Source organism: Salvelinus namaycush, chromosome 17 (genome assembly GCF_016432855.1).
Source record: "Salvelinus namaycush isolate Seneca chromosome 17, SaNama_1.0, whole genome shotgun sequence".
Lineage (NCBI taxonomy): Eukaryota > Metazoa > Chordata > Actinopteri > Salmoniformes > Salmonidae > Salvelinus > Salvelinus namaycush.
This window is the reverse complement of record NC_052323.1, coordinates 22,083,977-22,105,690: the sequence shown is the minus strand read 5'-3', so window position 1 is coordinate 22,105,690 and position 21,714 is coordinate 22,083,977. Positions and strand designations below refer to the sequence as shown.

The 21,714-nt window shown below is 48.1% G+C and overlaps 1 protein-coding gene across 1 annotated transcript in view; it reads right to left on the bottom strand.

Annotated features, from left to right (window-relative positions):
• Positions 1-21,714, bottom strand: part of LOC120062153 (serine/threonine-protein phosphatase 2B catalytic subunit alpha isoform-like) — a 76,831-nt gene that overhangs the window by 48,998 nt on the left and 6,119 nt on the right. Inside the window, exon 2 of the mRNA XM_039011959.1 lies at positions 178-378. Coding sequence (XP_038867887.1) covers positions 178-378 — 201 coding nt within the window. The remainder of the gene's footprint in view (positions 1-177; positions 379-21,714) is intronic.

The following is a 21,714-nucleotide window of genomic DNA, read 5'->3' as shown; positions in this document are numbered from 1 at the left end:
CCCTCTCCCTCCTCACCTGTGACTGGGGCCTCTATATCCAGCATGGTCCTCTCCTTCCTCCCCACTCTCCTCCTTTCCTTCCCCCTCTCCCTCCTCACCTGTGACTCGGGCCTCTATATCCAGCATGGTCTTCTCCTTCCTCCCCACTCTCCTCCTTTCCTTCCTCTCCCTCCTCACCTGTGACTGGGGCTTCTATATCCAGCATGGTCCTCTCCTGGCACAGGATGGCAGCTCCCTCATTGATGATGCGTAGGGCCACCACCTCCTCCAGACGGCCCTCCTTGGTGAGGTGGGCTTTTAGCAGGTCTACTCTAGGCTTCCCCTCACAGTCAAACACTTCCTTCATGGAGAGCCTGTGGCTCAGGGGGAAGGGGACCGCTAGAGAGAGGAGGAAGGGTAGATAGAGGAAAAAGGGAAGGGGAGAAAGATGGGGGACAGGATGAGAAAAAGGAGAAGGGAGAGAAATGTTTTTACACATTTTGTTACATTACAGCCTTATTCTAAAATGTATTAAATTAATACAATCTACACACAATACCCCATAATGACAAAGTGAAAACAGTTTTTTTCAATAAATAAATAAATAAATAGATACAGAAGTATTCAGCCCCTTTGCTATGAGACTCGAAATTGAGCTCAGGTGCATCCTGTTTCCATTGATCATCCTTGAGATGTTTCTACAACTTGATTGGAGTCCACCTGTGGTAAATTCATTTGATTGGACATGATTTGGAAAGGCACTCTTCCTAGAGCTAGCTGCCCGGCCAAACTGATCAATCAGGGAAGAAGGGCCTGGGTCAGGGAGGTGACCAAGAACCCGATGGTGACTCTAACGAAGCTCCAGAGTTCCTCTGTGGAGATGGGAGAACCTTCCAGAAGGACAACCATCTCTGCAGCACTCCACCAATCAGGCCTTTATGGTAGATTGGCCAGACGGAAGCCACTCCTCAGTAAAAGGCACATGACAGCCTGCTTGGAGTTTGCCAAAAGGCACCTAAAGACTCTCAGACCATGAGAAACAGGATGAAACCAAGATTGAACTCTTTGGCCTGAATGCCAAGCGTCAAGTGTTGAGGAAACCAGGTACCGCTCATCACCTGGCCAATACTATCCCTACCGGTGAAGCATGGTGGTGGCAGCATCATGCTGTGGAGATGTTTTTCAGCGGCGGGGACTGGGAGACCAGTTAGGATCGAGGGAAAGATGAACAGAGCAAAGTACAGAGAGATCCTTGATGAAAACCTGCTCCAGAGCACTCAGGACCTCAGACTAGGGCGAAGGTTCACCTTCAAACAGGACAACGACCCTAAGCACACAGCCAAGACAATGCAGGAGTGGCTTCAGGACAAGTCTCTGAATGTCCTTGAGTGGCCCAGCCAGAGCCCGACGCTCCTCATCCAACCTGACAGAGCTTGAGAGGATCTGCAGAGAAGAATACAGGTGTGTCATGCTTGAAGCGTTATACCCAATAATACTCGCAGCTGTAATCACTGCCAAAGGTGCTTCAACAAAGTACTGAGTAAAGGGCCTGAATACTTATGTAAATGTGATATTTCCATTTTTTATTTTGAATACATTTGCAAAACTGTCTAAAAACCTGTTTTTGCGTTGTCATTATGGGGTATTTTATGTAGATTGCTGAATTTTAGAATAAGGCTGTAACGTAACAAAAAGTGGTCTGAATAGTTTCTGAATGCACTGTACCTACCCACAGTGCCTTTAGGAAGTATTCACACCCCTTGACTTTTTCCACATTTTGTTGAGTTACAGCCTGAATTTAAAATAGATTACATTTAGATGTTGTGTCACTGACACACAATACCCCATAATGTCAAAGTGGAATTATATTGTTACAAGTTAATTAGAAAACAAAACCTGAAATGTCTTGAGTCAATAAGTATTCAAATTCTTTGTTACGGCAAGCCTAAATAAGTTCAGGAGTAAACATTTGCTTAACAAGTCACATAATAAGTTGCATGAAATCGCTGTGTGCAATAATAGTGTTTAACATGGTTTTTGAATGACTACTACCCTCTCTGTACCCCACATGTACAATTATCTGCAAGATCCCTATGTCAAGCAGTGAATTTCAAAGACAGATTCAACCACAAAGACCAGGGAGGTCTCCTTTGCATAGCCACAGGAAGATGTTCGGGGATTTATTTATTTTGGGCGCTACAGACGGCTATATCGGTCCACTAATACTAGTAAAGGCCCAGTGCACTACTTTTTGCACTACCTACCTACCTATCTACCTACCAGGGTTACTGCTAGCCGGCAACAGCCAAATTTGATCGCTAAAAAAATGAAAAGCCGATAAATAAACAGTTGCTGGTCAAAATGACCAGGAGAACAAAAATGCCATTCCAAAATAATGCTTTTTATTAATTGATGGAAATACGGTCTATAGGTTAATTTGCATAATTTAGTGGAATTAAATTGGCGCGTGTGTATTTTTGTTAGTAATCATGTATCTTATTTATCCAACACAAATATCACATACGGAGATTATTGAAAAGAATTGCTCCGACAGAGAGAGTTGCTGTGCCTCTAGCTCTTAGGAAACTTTGCAGTATCTTGTTTTTGTTAAGTCTTATTTCTTACATTATTAGCCCAGATTTTTTTTGCCGGGAAGAACTATTGGATAGTTCTCACCAGCACTACCAGCATTACGACCAGGAATACGACTTTCCCGAATCTAATCCTTTGTTCGTACCCCCCAGGGCAATTGGACTGATTCCAGAGGCCGATCCAAAACCCCGCCGGTGGAGGAGAGGTACGCAGAGTGGTCTTCTAATCCGATTTAGGAGGTGTGCACACCTGCCACCGCTTCAGCGTATATTACTTGCTTATGTTCAGTCTCTGGATAATAAAGTTGACAAGCTCAGGGCGAGGATTTCTTTCCAGAGAGACATCAGGGATTGTAACATACTCTGTTTCACGGAAACATGGCTCTCTCAGGATATACTGTCTGAGTCTGTCCAGCCAGTTGGGTTCTCAGTTCATCGCGCAAACAGTAACAAATATCTCTCCAGGAAGAAGAAGGGTGGGGGTGTATGTTTCTGTAAAGCTCGTTTGATGAAGAATGAGGAGTGGACCAAAGCGCAGCGTGGTACGTGTTCATGATTTTTATTTAACTCAGAACACTACGAACAAAAATAACAACGAGACAAACGAACAGTTCTGTAAGGTAACCAAACTAAACAGAAAACAACTACCCACAAACACAGGTGGGAAAAGGCTACCTAAGTATGGTTCTCAATCAAAGACAACGATAGACAGCTGCCTCTGATTGAGAACCACACCCGGCCAAACACACAGAAATAGAAAACATAGAACACAAAACATAGAATGCCCACCCCAACTCACGCCCTGACCAAACCAAAATAGAGACATAAAAAGGATCTCTAAGGTCAGGGCGTGACAGTTTCATGATTAACGACTCATGGTGTGACTGTGAGAACATACAGGAACTCAAGTCCTTTTGTTCACCCGACCTAGAATACTTCACAATCAAATGTCGACCGTATTATCTCCCAAGAGAATTCTCTTCGGTTATAGTCACAGCCGTGTATACCCCCCCTCAAGCTGATACCACGATGGCCCTCAAAGAACTCCACTGGACTTTATGCAAACTGGAAACCACATATCCTGAGGCCGTATTTATTGTAGCTGGGGATTTTAACAAAGCAATTTTGAGAAAAAGGCTGCCGAACTTCTATGAAAACATTGACTGATGTACTCGCACTTCTAAAACACTTGACCATTATTCCTCCAACTTCCGGGATGCCTACAAGGCCCTCCCTGCCCTCCTTTCAGCAAATCTGATCACGACTCCATTTTGCTCCTCCCTTCCTATAGGCAGAAACTCAAACAGGAAGGACTATTCAACACTGGTCTGACCAATCGGAATCTACGCTTCAAGATTGTTTTGATCACGCGGACTAGGATATGTTACGGGTAGCCTCCGAGAATAATGTAGACGAATACACTGATACGGTGACTGAGTTTATCAGGTGATGGAGATGTTGTACCCACTGTGACTATTAAACCCTACCCTAACCAGAAACCGTAGATAGATGGCAGCATTCGCTCAAAACTGAAAGCGCAAACCATCACATTAAACCATGGCAAGGTGATTGGAAATATGGTTGAATACAAACAGTGTAGTCATTCCCTCCATAAGGCAATCAAACAGGCAAACGATCAGAATAGAGACAAAGTGGAGTTGCAATTCAACGGCTCAGACACGAGCAGGGTCCACAGACAATCACGGACTACAAAGGGAAAACCAGCCACGTCGCAAACACCGACGTCTTGCTTCCGGACAAGCTTAACACCTTAGTCGCCCGCTTTGAGGATAACACAACGCCACTGACGCGACCCGCTACCAAGGACTGTGTGCTCTCCTTTCCGTGGCCGACGTGAGTAAGACATTTAAGCATGTTAACCCTCGCAAGGATGCCAGCCCAGACGGCATCCATAGCTGCGTCTTCAGTGAATGCGCAGACCAGCTGGCTAGAGTGTTTACGGACATATTCAATCTCTCCCTATCCCAGTCTAAAGTCGTGGCCAAAAGTTTTGAGAATGACACAAATATTAATTTCCACAAAGTTTGCTGCTTCAGTGTCTTTAGATATTTTTGTCAGATGTTACTATGGAATACTGAAGTATAATTACAAGCATTTCTGTAAAGGAGTGCGTAACTGGCTGCAGGGAAGTCAGGCGCAGGAGAGCAGAAATAGCAAACGGAGCCCTTTATTGAGGCGAACAAAACACGGTACTCAGAAAACTAAACACACACGGGTTACAATAACCCGGCGCAAACCAGCCTGGAGCACACATACATTTACATATAACAATTCCACACACAGACATGGGGGGAAACTGAGGGTTATATGCAAGACGAGTAATGAGGGAATGCAAACCAGGTGTGCGGAAAAACAAGACAAAACAAATGGAAAATTAAAGGTGGATCGGCGAAGGCTAGAAGACCGGTGACGTCGATCGCCGAACGCCGCCTGAACAAGGAGAGGGACCGACCTCGGCGGAAGTCGTGACAATTTCATAAGTGTCAAAGACTTTTATTGACAATTACATGAAGTTGATGCAAAGAGTAAGTATTTGCAGTGTTGACCCTTCTTTTTCAAGACCTCTGCAATCCGCCCTGGCATGCTGTCAATTAACTTCTGGGCCACATCCTGACTGATTGCAGCCCATTGTTGCATAATCAATGCTTGGAGTTTGTCAGAATTTGTGGGTTTTTGTTCGTCCACCCGCCTCTTGAGGATTGACCACAAGTTCTCAATGGGATTAAGGTCTGGGGGGTTTCCTGGCCATGGACCCAAAATATCAATGTTTTGTTCCCCGAGCCACTTAGTTATCACTTTTGCCTTATGGCAAGGTGCTCCATCATGCTGGAAAAGGCATTGTTCGTCACCAAACTGTTCCTGGATGGTTGGGAGAAGTTGCTCTCTGAGGATGTGTTGGTACCATTCTTTATTCATGGCTGTGTTCTTAGGTAAAATTGTGAGTGAGCCCACTCCCTTGGCTGAGAATGCTTTACTGTTGGCATGACACAGGACTGATGGTAGCGCTCACCTTGTCTTCTCTGGACAAGCTTTTTTCCGGATGCCCCAAACAATCGGAAAGGGGATTCATCAGAGAAAATGACTTTACCCCAATCCTCAGCAGTCCAATCCCTGTACCTTTTGCAGAAAATCAGTCTATCCCTGATGTTTTTCCTGGAGAGAAGTGGCTTCTTTGCTGCCCTCTTGACACCAGGCCATCCTCCAAAAGTCCTCGCCTCACTGTGCGTGCAGATGCACTCACACCTGCCTGCTGCCATTCCTGAGCAAGCTCTGTACTGGTGGTGCCCCGATCCTGCAGCTGAATCAACTTTAGGAGATGGTCCTGGCTCTTGCTGGACTTTCTTGGGCGCCCTGAAGCCTTCTTCACAACAATTGAACCGCTCTCCTTGAAGTTCTTGATGATCCGATAAATGGTTGATTTAGGTGCAATCTTACTGGCAGCAATATCCTTGCCTGTGAAGCCCTTTTTGTGCAAAGCAATGATGACGACACGTGTTTCCTTGCAGGTAATCATGGTTGACAGAGGAAGAACAATGATTCCAAGCACCACCTTCCTTTTGAAGCTTCCAGTCTGTTATTCAAACTCAATCAGCATGAACGAGTGATCTCCAGCCTTGTCCTCGTCAACACTCACACCTGTATTAATGAGAGAATCACTGACATGATGTAGGCTGGTCCTTTTGTGGCAGGGCTGAAATGCAGTGGAAATGTTTTTTGGGGATTCAGTTAATTTGCATGGCAAAGAGGGACTTTGCAATTCATCTGATCACTCTTCATAACATTCTGGAGTATATGCAAATTGCCATCAATATTACTCTACTGTCCCAACATGCTTCAAAATGTCCACTACACTATTGTTCCTGTACACAAGAAAGCAAAGGTAACTGAACTAAATTACTATCGCCCCGTAGCACTCACTTCTGTCATCATGAAGTGCTTTGAGAGACTAGTCAAGGATCATATCACCTCTACCTTACCTGACACCCTATTTTCCTGGTGCCAGGAAAATAACCTCTCACCCAATGTCAACAAAGCAAAGGAGCTGATTGTGGACTTCAGGAAACAGAAAAGGGAGCATCCCCCAATCCACATCAATGGGACCGCAGTGGAGAAGGTTGAAAGCTTCAAGTTCCTCAGCCTATACATCACTGTATACATCAAACTGAAATGGTCCACCCACACAGTGTGGTGAAGAAGGCGCAACCTCAGGAGGCTGAAGAAATTTGGCTTGGCACCTAAAACCCTCACAAACCTTTACAGATGCACAATTGAGAGCATCCTGTTGGACTGTATCACCGCCTGGTACGGCAACTGCATCGCCCGCAACTGCAAGGCTCTCCAGAGGGGGGTGCGGTCTGCCCAACGCATCACCGGGGGCAAACTACCTGCCCTTCAGGACACCTACAGCACCCAATGTCACAGGAAGGCCAAAAAAATCATCATGGACAACAACCACCCGAGCCACTGCCTGTTCACCCAGCTATCATCCAGAAGGCGAGGTCAGTACAGGTGCATCAAAGCTGGGACTTAGACTGAAAAACAGCTTCTATCTCAAGGCCAACAGATTGTTAAATATTGTTAAATAATCATCACTATCACATTATAAACATAGACCTGAAATAACTGACCACTTTAATAATGGAACACTAGTCACTTTAATAATGTTTACATATTTTGCATTACTCATCTCATATGTAAACTACTGGTCAAAATTTTTAGAACACCTCCTCATTCAAGGTTTATCTTTATTTTTACTATTTTCTATGTTGTAGAACAATAGTGAAGACATCAATAATATGAAATAACACATATGGAATCATGCAGTAACCAAAAAAGTGTTAAACAAATCAAAATATATTTTATATTTGAGATTCTTCAAATAGCCACCCTTTTCCTTGATGACAGCTTTGCACACTCTTGGCATTCTCTCAACCAGCTTCATGAGGTAGTCACTTGGAATGCATTTCAATTAAAAGGTTTGCCTTCTTAAAAGTTCATTTGTGGAATTTCTTTCCTTCTTAATGTGTTTGAGGCAATCATTTGTGTTGTGACAAGGTATGTAGGGTATACAGAAGATAGCCCTATTTGGTAAAATACCAAGTCCATATTATGGCAAGAACAGCTCAAATAAGCAAAGAGAAACGACAGTCCATCATTACTTTAAGACATGAAGGTCAGTCAATACGGAACATTTTAAGAACTTTGAAAGTTTCTTCAAGTGCAATCGCAAAAACCATCAAGTGCTATGATGAAACTGTCTCTCATGAGGACCGCCACAGGAATGGAAGACCCAGAGTTACCTCTGCTGCAGAGGATATGTTCATTAGAGTTACCAGCCTCAGAAATTGCAGCTCAAATAAATGCTTCACAGAATTCAAGTAACAGACACATCTCAACATCAACTGTTCAGAGGAGACTGTGTGAATCAGGCCTTCATGGTCGAATTTCTGCAAAGAAACCACTACTAAAGGACACCAATTGTGACGGCTGTCAATGTCATTCTCCTCCTCAGACGAGGAGGAGCATGGATCGGACCAAGATGCGGAGGGATAAGTATTCATGATTTAATGGCAAACCAACAAACACTACAAATTAACAAAACAACAAACGTGACTAACCTGACAGTCCTGTGTGGCCCAAACGCTGACACAGGAACAAACACCCACAAACCACCAGTGAAACCCTGGCTGCCTTAGTATGACTCTCAATCAGAGACAAACGATACACACCTGTCTCTGATTGAGAATCATACCAGGCCGAACACAAAACCCCACATAGAAATAGAAAACATAGACTGCCCACCCAAAACTCACGCCCTGACCAATAAACACATACAAAACAAGAGAAAACAGGTCAGGAACGTGACATAACCCCCCCCTTAAGGTGCGAACTCCGGGCGCACCAGCACAAAGTCTAGGGGAGGGTCTGGGTGGGCATCTGACCACGGTGGTGGCTCAGGCTCTGGGCGAGGTCCCCACCCCACCATAGTCACTCCCCGCTTCCGTATCCCCCTCCCAATGACCACCCTCCAACTAAACCCACCTAAATGAAGGGGCAGCATCGGGATAAGGGGCAGCACCGGGATAAGGGGCAGCAGCTCCGGGCTGAGGGACGGCAGCTCCGGGCTGAGGGACGGCAGCTCCTGGCTGAGGGACTCTGGCAGGTCCTGGCTGAGGGACTCTGGCAGGTCCTGGCTGAGGGACTCTGGCAGGTCCTGGCTGAGGGACTCTGGCAGGTCCTGGCTGAGGGACTCTGGCAGGTCCTGGCTGAGGGGCTCTGGCGGATCCTGGCTGGCGGCTGGCTCTGGCGGATCCTGGCTGGCGGCTGGCTCTGGCGGATCCTGGCTGGCGGCTGGCTCTGGCGGATCCTGGCTGGCGGCTGGCTCTGGCGGATCCTGGCTGGCGGCTGGCTCTGGCGGATCCTGGCTGGCGGAAGGCTCTGGCGGATCCTGGCTGGCGGAAGGCTCTGGCGGATCCTGGCTGGCGGAAGGCTCTGGCGGATCCTGGCTGGCGGAAGGCTCTGGTGGATCCTGGCTGGCGGAAGGCTCTGGCGGATCCTGGCTGGCTGGCTCCGGCAGCTCCTGACTGGCTGGCAGCTCCTGGCTGGACGGCTCTGGCTGGTCCTGGCTGGACGGCTCTGGCTGGTCCTGGCTGGACGGCTCTGGCTGGTCCTGGCTGGACGGCTCTGGCTGGTCCTGGCTGGACGGCTCTGGCTGGTCCTGGCTGGACGGCTCTGAAGGCTCGGGACAGACGGGCAGCGCTGGGCAGGCAGATAGTTCCGACCACGCTGGGCAGGCAGACAGTTCGGGCAGCGCTGAGCAGGCAAGCAGCGCAGGCGGCGTTGGGCAGACGGCCGACTCTGACCTGCTGAGGCGCACAGTAGGCCTGGTGCGTGGTGCCGGAACTGGAGGCACTGGGCTGGAGACACGCACCACAGGGAGAGTGCGTGGAGGAGGAACAGGGCTCTGGAAACGCACTGGAAGCCTGGTGCGTGGTGTCGGCACTGATGGTACTGGGCTGGGGTGGGAAGGTGGCGCCGGATATACCGGACCGTGAAGGAGGACACGCGCTCTTGAGCACCGAGCCTCCCCAACCTTACCAGGTTGAATGGTCCCCGTAGCCCTGCCAGTGCGACGAGGTGGAATAGCCCGCACTGGGCTATGCAGGCGAACCGGGGACACCACCTGTAAGGCTGGTGCCATGTACGCCGGCCCGAGGAGACGTACTGGAGGCCAGATACGTTGGGCCGGCTTCATGGCATCCGGCTCGATGCCCAACCTAGCCCTACCAGTGCGGCAAGGTGGAATAGCCCGCACTGGGCTAAGCACGCGTACTGGGGACACCGTGCGCTTTACCGCATAACACGGTGTCTGACCAGTACGACGCCCTCTCACTCCACGGTAAGCCCGGGGAGTTGGCTCAGGTATCCAACCCGGCTTCGCCACACTCCCCTTTAGCCCCCCCCCAAGAAATTTTTGGGTGAGCCTCTCGGGCTTCCAGCCGCTCTGCCTTGCTTTTGCCTCATAAAACCTCCTCTCCGCCTTCGCTGCCTCCAGCTCCGCTTTGGGACGGCGATATTCCCCTGGCTGAGTCCAGGGTCCTTTGCCGTCCAGGATCTCCTCCCATGTCCATTCCTCTTCTCTCCATTGCTTTTGTTCTTGCCGTCCTTCTCCAATCCGCTTGGTCCTGGTTTGGTGGGTGTTTCTGTGACGGCTGTCAATGTCATTCTCCTCCTCAGACGAGGAGGAGCATGGATCGGACCAAGATGCGGAGGGATAAGTATTCATGATTTAATGGCAAACCAACAAACACTACAAATTAACAAAACAACAAACGTGACTAACCTGACACAGTCCTGTGTGGCCCAAACGCTGACACAGGAACAAACACCCACAAACCACCAGTGAAACCCTGGCTGCCTTAGTATGACTCTCAATCAGAGACAAACGATACACACCTGTCTCTGATTGAGAATCATACCAGGCCGAACACAAAACCCCACATAGAAATAGAAAACATAGACTGCCCACCCAAAACTCACGCCCTGACCAATAAACACATACAAAACAAGAGAAAACAGGTCAGGAACGTGACACCAATAAGAAGAAGAGACTTGCTTGGGCAAAGAAACACGAGCAATGGACATTAGACCGGTGGAAATGTGTCCTTTGGTCTGGAGTCCAAATTGGATATTTTTGGTTCCGCGGTGTGGGTGAACGGATGTGTATTTCCCACCATGAAGCATGGAGGAGGAGGTGTTATGGTGTGCTTTGCTGGTGACACTGTCTGTGAATTATTTAGAATTCAAGGCATACTTAACCAGCATGGCTACCACAGCATTCTGCAAAGATACGCCATCCCATCTGTTTTGAGCTTAGTGGGACTATCATTTGTAGTGTATATACTGTATTTTATCCTATTCTACTGTATCTGACATTGCTCGCCCAAATATTTATTTATTCTTCATTCCATTCCTTACTTCAGATTTGTGTGTATTGTTGTGAAATTGATAGATATTACTGTTAGATATTACTGCACTGTTAGAGCTAGAAACACAGAATTTTGGTACACCCACAATAACATCTACTAAACACGTACATGTGACAAATCAAATTTGATTTGATTTTGAGCTGGATTTCTCCTAAAGCTCCTCAGCTGGTTGCTGCTGGAGTAAACATGTGCTTTAATAGACCCATTATTTACGCAACAATTCTAAATTAAATCACGTGTTAAAAACAGTTTTGATGCACGATTAAAAATAGCAAATATTTTTATTTCTCAACTGGTAATTGAATCGTGCCACCCATTCACCATTCAAGTGCAGCTAACAGGCTTCAACCACCATAATGTGAGCTAAAGGCAGCATGCATATTGAAACTTGAATGATTTATTTCATATTATCAGGCATGTCTTACCTTGTTTCAAAGTGGCCTGCAGGCAAAATCCGATCATGGTAATGTCGAGGCAATTATTTTGTAAAGAATTTGTGTGAGTTTCAAGTTTGGGGAAGCTTACAATTTCCCCTACCATTTCTACCGGCCAGTTAGGATTTTCATATGCGCATTTTTGTGGAACAGTTTAATTTCAATAACAACATTCTTGCTTCTCAAAATCATTATAACGTGGTTAATTATAAAATCTGACTTAACATGATAAAAATGTAAAAGTTAAAAGTCCACTAATGTGAGATCACCAGCCTCTGCCTTATGGACACATAGATACACCGTGATCCATTGGAGGCTAAAGAAATGAGTGCATGGAACTCATAGCCTATAGGCCAATGCAGCAGTAGGCCTATAACTATTTGTAACGTTCATCTTGTGGTGAATGAACGGACCAAGGCGCAGCGGGTGATGAATACATAAATGAATTTATTAAATGAAAGACGAAACACTAATGAACACTAGAACAAACTACAAAACAATAAACGAAGTCAACAGACTTGAAACAAACGAACTTACATATAGACGAAGAACGCACGAACAGGAACAGACTACCTAAAACGAACGAACAAACGAAACAGTCCCGTGTGGAATACACAGACACAGGAACAATCACCCACAAACAAACAGTGAGAACAACCTACCTTAATATGGTTCTCAATCAGAGGAAACGTTAAACACCTGCCTCTAATTGAGAACCATACCAGGCAACACATTAACCCAACATAGAAAACACATAACATAGACTACCCACCCCAACTCACGCCCTGACCAACTAAACACATACAAAACAACAGAAAACAGGTCAGGAACGTGACAGATCCCCCCCCTCAAGGTGCGAACTCCGGGCGCACCCCTAAAACTCAAGGGGAGGGTCTGGGTGGGCATCTGTCCGCGGTGGCGGCTCCGGCGGTGGACGAGGACACCACTCCAACTCTGTCTTTGTCCCCCTCCTTAGCGTCCCTTGAGTGGCGACCCTCGCCCCCGACCATGGTCCAGGAACCTTCACCAACGCCCCTCCTAAATAGAGGAGACAACTCAGGACAGAGAGGTAGCTCAGGACAAAGAGGTAGCTCAGGACAGAGAGATCGCTCAGGACAGAGAGATCGCTCAGGACAGAGAGATCGCTCCGGACAGAGAGATCGCTCCGGACAGAGAGATCGCTCCGGACAGAGAGGTAGCTTAGGACAGAGGGACAACTCTGGACTACTGGCAGCTCCGGACTGAGTGGCAGCTCCGGACTGTAGGGCAGCTCCGGACTGTAGGGCAGCTCCGGACTGTAGGGCAGCTCCGGACTGTAGGGCAGCTCATGACTGGAAGGCAGCTCATGACTGTAGGGCAGCTCATGACTGGAAGGCAGCTCATGACTGGAAGGCAGCTCATGACTGGAAGGCGGCTCCTGACTGGCTGGCGGCTCCTGACTGGCTGGCGGCTCTGGCAGCTCCTGACTGGCTGGCGGCTCTGGCAGCTCCTGACTGGCTGGGGGCTCTGGCAGCTCCTGACTGGCTGGCGGCTCTGGTAGCTCCTGACTGGCTGGCGGCTCTGGCAGCTCCTGACTGGCTGGCGGCTCTGGCAGCTCCTGACTGGCTGGCGGCTCTGGCAGCTCCTGACTGACGGACGGCTCTAGCGGCTCCTGACAGACGGGCGGCTCTAGCGGCTCCTGACAGACGGGCGGCTCTAATGGCTCGGGACAGACGGGCGGCTCTAATGGCTCGTGGCAGACGGATGGCTCAGACGGCGCTGGGCAGACGGATGGCTCAGACGGCACTGGGCAGACGGATGGCTCAGACGGCGCTGGGCAGACGGATGGCTCAGACGGCGCTGGGCAGACGGATGGCTCAGACGGCGCTGGGCAGACGGATGGCTCAGACGGCGCTGGACAGACGGATGGCTCAGACGGCGCTGGACAGACGGATGGCTCAGACGGCGCTGGACAGACGGATGGCTCAGACGGCGCTGGACAGACGGATGGCTCAGACGATGCTGGGCAGACGAGCAGTGCAGGCGGCGTTGGGCAGACGGCCGATTCTGACCTGCTGAGGCGCACAGTAGGCCTGGTGCGTGGTGCCGGAACAGGTGGTACCGGACTGGAGACACGCACCTCAAGGCTAGTGCGGGGAACAGGAACAGGGCACACTGGACTCTCGAGGCGCACTATAGGCCTGGTGCGTGGTACCGGAACGGGAGGTACCGGGCTGAGGGCACGCACCTCAGGGCGAGTGCGGGGAGAAGGAACAGTGCGTACAGGGCTCTGGAGAAGCACAGGAGGCTTGGTGCGTGGTGCCGGAACTGGAGGTACTGGGCTGGAGACACGCACCATAGGGAGAGTGCGTGGAGGAGGAACAGGGCTCTGGAGACGCACCGGAAGCCTGGTGCGTGGTGTAGGCACTGGTGGTACCGGGCTGGAGCGGGGAGGTGGCGCCGGAAATACCGGACCGTGCAGGCGTACTGGCTCCCTTGAGCACTGAGCCTGCCCAACCTTACCTGGTTGTATGCTCCCCGTCGCCCGACCAGTGCGGGGAGGTGGAATAACCCGCACCGGGCTATGTAGGCGAACCGGGGACACCATGCGTAAGGCTGGTGCCATGTAAGCCGGCCCGAGGAGACGTACTGGAGGCCAGATATGTAGAGCCGGCTTCATGGCACTTGGCTCAATGCTCAATCTAGCCCGGCCGATACGAGGAGCTGGTATGTACCGCACCGGGCTATGCACACGTACAGGAGACACCATGCGCTCTACTGCGTAACACGGTGTCTGCCCGTACTCTCGCTCTCCACGGTAAGTACAGGGAGTATGCGCAGGTCTCCTACCTGACTTCGCCACACTCCCTTTTAGCCTCCCCCCAAGAAATTTTTGGGTGAGCCTCTCGGGCTTCCAGCCGCTCTGCCTTGCTAGCACCTCATAATGCCGCCTCTCCGCTTTAGATGCCTCCAGCTCCGCTTTTGGGCGGCGACACTCCTCTGGCTCTGCCCAGGGTCCTTCTCCGTCCAGAATCTCCTCCCATGTCCATTCCTCCTTGAACCACTGCTGCTGTCGCTGCTGCCTGTTAACCCGCTGCTTGATCCGGGTTTGGTGGGTGATTCTGTAACGTTCATCTTGTGGTGAATGAACGGACCAAGGCGCAGCGGGTGATGAATACATAAATGAATTTATTAAATGAAAGACGAAACACTAATGAACACTAGAACAAACTACAAAACAATAAACGAAGTCAACAGACTTGAAACAAACGAACTTACATATAGACGAAGAACGCACGCACAGGAACAGACTACCTAAAACGAACGAACAAACGAAACAGTCCCGTGTGGAATACACAGACACAGGAACAATCACCCACAAACAAACAGTGAGAACAACCTACCTTAATATGGTTCTCAATCAGAGGAAACGTCAAACACCTGCCTCTAATTGAGAACCATACCAGGCAACACATTAACCCAACATAGAAAACACATAACATAGACTACCCACCCCAACTCACGCCCTGACCAACTAAACACATACAAAACAACAGAAAACAGGTCAGGAACGTGACACTATTGCTCTTTCACAATGAGGATTGGTGATAATCGAGGGGGGGATTGTTGGGAAGATTTTTCTTACTGTAAGGAACTATAGTTTTAATATATTATCATTCGCAATGGATGTAAAAAAACAACAACATTTTCCTCCAATTCCGCGTATGAGGCATGAGACAGACTTGCCTATATCTTCACCACACACCCCTCCCCTTCTTTTTGTCTCAACATTTTAAATTATACTCAAGACATTGTCTTCACACATATTTTAGATGCTTTTCACTGACAGCCGCAACTGCCCAAATTATGGGTTTCCCAAATGTATTTTTACATTTTATTTATTTGACCTTTATTTAACTAGGCAGGTCAGTTAAGAACCAATACTTATTTTCAATGACGGCCTAGGAACAGTGGGTTAACTGCTTTGTTCAGGGGCAGAACCACAGATATAGGCTTACGAGCTTGTGACAATCCACAGCTATAAAAAAAGAAAAAGCTAATGATCCTTGATTCCTCTGTGGCTAAATCATGCCTTCTGTTGAAGTATTTATAATTATTTTATTTATTTATGTATAGATAGGAGTAATTATATAATTTATTTCCATTTACAATGGGACCCTGCTATGCCATTTATCTCCTGTTCTATTGGTGTACAGCAGACTTGTAGCCATCCATAACTGGCTACGGGACTATTGCAGCTCTGTGGGTGGAACATTTATTGACCATTTTGATACCTTATGGAAACAAAGCTCGTATTATAAGGAGGATGGGATCCACCCAAATCATTTGTGTTCCTGGATCCTTTCACAGCATTATAAGGCTGCGTTGAGACAATGACGTATCAATGACCCAAGCCCAGCTCATTTAATCTCTACCATCGTGTCACTGAGTTGTCATAATGCTTCAGCAAATGAACATTAAACCAGGGGCATTGGCAGACACAATGTAAATAACCTAATTTATGTCCCTCTTACTGCCCTGAATGTCTCTGCTGATCCCACAGCTATTGTATGCAGTAATCATGTGCCTATGAAGCAGAGTGATACTGTTAGCACTGAGGCAATGTGGCCTAGTAGGAAGACCACTGTGTGCAATCAAGCCAAGCATTCCAGAAGAAAGTGCTCAAAATAGCCCACGTTAACATATGTAGCTTATGAAACAAGGTTCATGAAAACAATAATTTGCTAGTAACAGATGACATCCATATTCTGACCATCTCTGAAACTCACTTAGATAATACCTCTGATGATACAGTGGTAGCAATACATGGTTATAACATCTACCGAAAATACAGAAATGTCAAAGGTGGAGGTGTGGCTGTTTTTATTCAGAACCACATTCCTGTAAAGATTAGAGAGGATCTCATGTTAAATACTGTTGAAGTAATATGGCTACAGGTTCATCTGCCTCACCTAAATAAAGCCCATTCTGGTGGGAAGCTGCTATAGACCACCAAGTGCTAACAGTCAGTATCTGGATAATATGTGTGAAAGGCTTGACAATGTATGTGATATCAACAGAGAAGTATATTTTCTGGGTGATTTCAATATTGACTGGCTTTCATCAGGCTGCCCACTTAAGAGTAAGCTTCAAACTGTAACCAGTGCCTGCAACCTGGTTCAGGATATCAGTCAACCTACCAGGGTAGTTACAAACAGCACAGGACATAAATCATCAACGTGTATTGATCACATCTTTACTAATGCTGCAGATATTTGCTTTAAAGCAGTATCCAAATCCATCGGATGTAGTGATCACAATATAGTAGCCATATCTAGGAAAACCAAAGTTCCAAAGGCTGGGCCTAATATAGTGTATAAGAGGTCAAGTTTTGTAGTGATTCCTATGTTGATGATGTAAAGAATATTTGCTGGTCCGTGGTGTGTAATGAGTAGCAACCAGACGCTACACTTGACACATTTATGAAATTGCTTATCCCAGTTACTAATAAGCACGCACCCATTAAGAAAATGACTGTTAAAACATACTTTTTTCAATCTTTACTAACGACAAGGCACTGGCTTTGTATGCGGATGACTCAACACTATTCACATCAGCTACTACAGAGACTGAAATGACTGCAACACTTAACAAAGTGCTGCAGTTAGTTTCAGAATGGGTGGCAAGGAATCAGTTAGTCCTAAATATTTCCAAAACAAAAAGCATTGTATTTGGGACAAATCATTCACTAAAACCTCAAATAAATCTTGTAAAGAATAATGTGGATATTGAGCAAGTTGAGGTGACTAAACTGCTTGGAGTAACCCTGGATTGTAAACTGTCATGGTTAAAACATATTGATACAACAGTATCTAAAATGGGGAGAAGTCTGTCCATAATAAAGAGCTGCTCTGCCTTCTTAACAGCGCTGACTCCTCCTACAGGCCCTCGTTTTGTAGCACCTGGACTACTGTTCAGTCGTGTGGTCAGGTGGCACAAAGAGGGACTTAGGAAAACTACAGTTGGCTCAGAACAGGGCAGCACGGCTGACCCTTGGATGTACACAGAGAGCAAACATTAATAATATGGATGTCAGTCTCTCCTGGCTCAAAGTGGAGGAGAGATTGACTTCATCGCTACTTGTATTTGTGACATTTATTTATTTATTTATTTTACCAGGTAAGCTAGTTGAGAACAAGTTCTCATTTACAACTGCGACCTGGCCAAGATAAAGCAAAGCAGTGCGACACAAACAACAACACAGAGTTACACATGGAATAAACAAGCGTACAGTCAATAACACAATATAAAAAAAGAAAGTCTATATACAGTGTGTGCAAATGGCGTGAGGAGGTAGGCAATAAATAGGCCATAGTAGCGAAGTAATTACAATTTAGAAGATTAACACTGGAGTGATAAATGAGCAGATGGTGATGTGCAAGTAGAGATACTGGTGTGCAAAACAGCAGAAAGTAAATAAAAACAATATGGGGATGAGGTAGGTAGATTGGGTGGGCTATTTACAGATGGGCTGTGTACAGCTGCAGCGATTGGTTAGCTGCTCCGATAGCTGATGTTTAAAGTTAGTGAGGGAAATATATGTCTCGTTGTTGAATGCACCGAGCTTTCTGTTTGACGTACTGGCACACAGCCCGGAAACCCATGCATACCCCACAACACATGCCACTAGAGGTCTCTTCACTGCCCCCCCAAGTCCAGACCAGACAATGGGGGGCGAACAGTACTACATAGAGCTATGACTACATGGAACTCTATTCTACATCAAGTAACTCATGCAAACAGTCAAATTTGATTTAAAAAAACAGATAAAAACACACCTTATGGAACAGCAGGGACTGTAAAGCAACACAAACATAGGCAGAGACACATGCACACACACACGATAACATCTGCACTATACACACGTACACATTGATTTGTGTTGTAGGTACAGTATGTGGTAGTAGAGTAGGGGCCTGAGGGCAGACACTTAGTGTGTGGTGAAATCTGTTGTGAATGTATTGTAAATTTAAAAAAATTGTATAACTGCCTTAATTTTGCTGGACCCCAGGAAGAGTATTGGGGATCCATAATAAATACAAATATCAACTTTTTTTTGTTGTCGAGAAGCCAAAGGCAAAATCCTAGTCATATTAGCAACCCATACTATTTGTTGCATCCTCTCTTTCTTAATGTTTAACATATGGAACCGCTATCAGGTGCACTGTTAAGAATGGTGTTTTCCCGAGAATAAATCTATCTGTCTACCTCCACCCATCTCTCCACACAGTACCAAGTTGAGGTAATAAACAACATCACAGCACATTCAGGAACACCCTCCTCTCCTCTCATCTCCTCTCTTCTCCTCTCCTCTCTTCTCTTCTTCTCTCCCCTCCTCTCTTCTCCTCTCCCCTCCTCTCTCCTCCCCTCTCCCCTCCTCTCCTCTCCTCTCATCTCCTCTCTTCTCCTCTCCTCTCCCCTCCTCTCTCCTCCTCTCTTCTCCTCCCCTCTCCTCTCCCCTCTTCTCCTCTCTTCTCCTCCCCTCTCCTCTCTTCTCCTCTCCCCTCCTCTCCCCTCCTCCCCTCTCTTCTCCTCTCCTCTCCCCTCCTCTCTTCTCTCCCCTCCCCTCCTCACCTCTCCTCTCTTCTCCTCTCCCCTCCTCTCCTCTCCCCTAATCTCCTCTCCCCTCCTCTCTTCTCCTCTCCCATCCCCTCCTCTCCTCTCCTCTCCCCTCCTCTCCCCTCCCCTCCCCTCCCCTCCCCTCTCCCCTGCTCTCTTCTCCTCTCCTCCTCTCTCCTCTCCCCTCCCCTATCCTCTCCCCTCCTCTCTTCTCCTCCCTCTCCTCTCCCCTCCTCTCTCCTCTCCTCTCCCATCCCCTCCTCCCCTCTCCTCTCTTCTCCCCTCCTCTCTTCTCCTCTCCCCTCCCCTCCTCCCCTCCTCTCTTCTCCCCTCCTCTCTTCTCCCCTCCCCTCTTCTCCTCTCCTCTCCTCTCCTCTCCTCTGCCCTCTCCTCTCCTGTCCTCTCCTCCCCTCTCCTCTCCCCCCTCCTCTCTTCTTCTCTCCTCTCCTCCCCTCCTCTCTCCTCTCCCCTCCCATCCCCTCTTCTACTCTTCTCTTCTCTCCTCTCCCCTTCTCTCATCTCACCTCCCCTCCTCTCCTCTCCCCTCTTCTGCTCTTCCCTCTTTGCCTCTCCTCTCCCCTCCTCTCTTTTCCTCTCCTCTCCCCTCCACTTTTCTCCTCTCCCCTCTTCTCCTATCCTCTCCCCTCCTCTCCTCTCTTCTCCTCTCTTCTCCTCCCCTCTCCTCTCCTCTCCCCTCTTCTCCTCTCCCCTCTTTGCCTCTCCCCTCCTTTCCTTTCCTCTCCTCTCCTCTCTTCTCCTCTACGCTCCTCTAATCTCGTCTCCTCCTCTCTTTTCCACTCCCCTCCTATGCCCTCCCCTCCTATTTTCTCCTCTACGCTCCTCTTCTCTTTTCTTCTCCCCTCCTCTCCTCTCCCATCCTCCTCTAATCTCATCTCCTCTCTTTTCCACGCCACTCCCCTCGTCTCCTCTCTATCTACCTGTCTACTTCCAACCGTCTCTCCACACAGTACCAGGCTGAGGTAATAAACAACATCACAGTATCTACAGGAACAACTCCCGTATCTCCCCTCCTCTCCCCTTGTCTCGTCTCACCTCCCCTCCTCTCCCCTCTTTTCCTCTCCTCTCCCCTCCTCTCTATTGCTCTCGTTTCCTCAGTTTTTTGTTTTAATATTTTTATATTTAACCTTTATTTAACTAGGCAAGTCAGTTCTGAGGTAATAAACAACATCACAGCATCTACAGGAACAACACCCTCCTCCCTTCCTCTCCTCTCTTCTCCTCTCCTCTCACCTCCCCTCATCTCCTCTCCACTCCACTCGTCTCGTCTCTTTTCCGCTCCCCTCCTCTCTTCTCCTATCCGCTCCACTCATCTCCTCCTCTGTTTTCCTCTCCTCTCCTCTCCCTTCCACTCCCCTCCTTTCCTCTCCCCTCTTCTACACTCCTCTCCTCTCCCCTCCCATCCACTCCTCTAAACTCATCTCCTCTCATCTCCTCTCTATCTACCTGTCTACCTCCGACCATCTCTCCACACAGTACCAGGTTGAGGTAATAAACAACATCCCAGCAGCTACAGGAACAGCAGCTACTTCTCCTCTCCTCTCCTCTCCTCTCCTCTCCTCTCCTCTCCTCTCCTCTAATCTCTTCTCCTCTCCTCTCATCTCTTTTCCTCCCTTCTCTTCTCTTCTCTTCTCTCCCATCCTCTGACCTCCTCTCCTCTCCCTATCCGCTCCCCTCATCTCCTTTCTTCGCTTCTCCGCTTCCCTTGTCTCCTTTCTTCTCCTATCCGCTCCCCTTGTCTCCTTCTCCTCTCGTCTCCTCTCTTCTGCTTTCTCCTCTCTTTTCCCCTCCCCTCCTCTCCTCAAATCTCATCTCCTCTCTTCTCATATCCGCTCCCCTCGTCTCCTTCTCCTCTCCTCTCCTCTCGTCTCCTCTCTTCTGCTTTCGTCTCTCGCTTTCTCCTCTCTTTTCCCCTCCCCTCCTCTCCTCAAATCTCATCTCCTCTCGTCTCCTCTCTTCTGCTCTCGTCTCCTCTCCTTTCCTTTCTGTTCCCCTCCCCTCTTCTCCCCTCCTCTTTTTCTCTCCCCTCTCCTACTCTCCTCTCCCAATCTCTCCTGTCCTCTCACCTCCTCTCCTCTCTGCTCCCCTCGTCTCTTTTGCAATGTGTATGTGTGCATGCATACATGTATGTACACTGTGTATGTGTGTGAAAGTACTGTCTGTGTTATAGACGGTCTAGCAGGCTTTATTTCAGGGTATGGCTGAGTTATCGGCCTGTGCTTTGCAGCGGTGTTTCCCTTACATAATGAAGGCCCCTAGGGCACCGCTGGAGAGGGGGATGACTGACCAGGAGAGATACAGCAAGAGCGCCCAGCTGCACGTGAGGACTCACACACACACAGGCACAAAGGCAAAAACACACACACACACACACACACACACACACACACACACACACACACACACACACACAGAGGTAGAAACACACATACACGCATGCACACACACACATGCACAAAGAAATACAGAAACAGAAATTCACACACCCAGATAAAGTTGCCGCATCACAGAAACACACTTGTGTGCACACACACACACACACACACACACACACACACACACACACACACACACACACACACA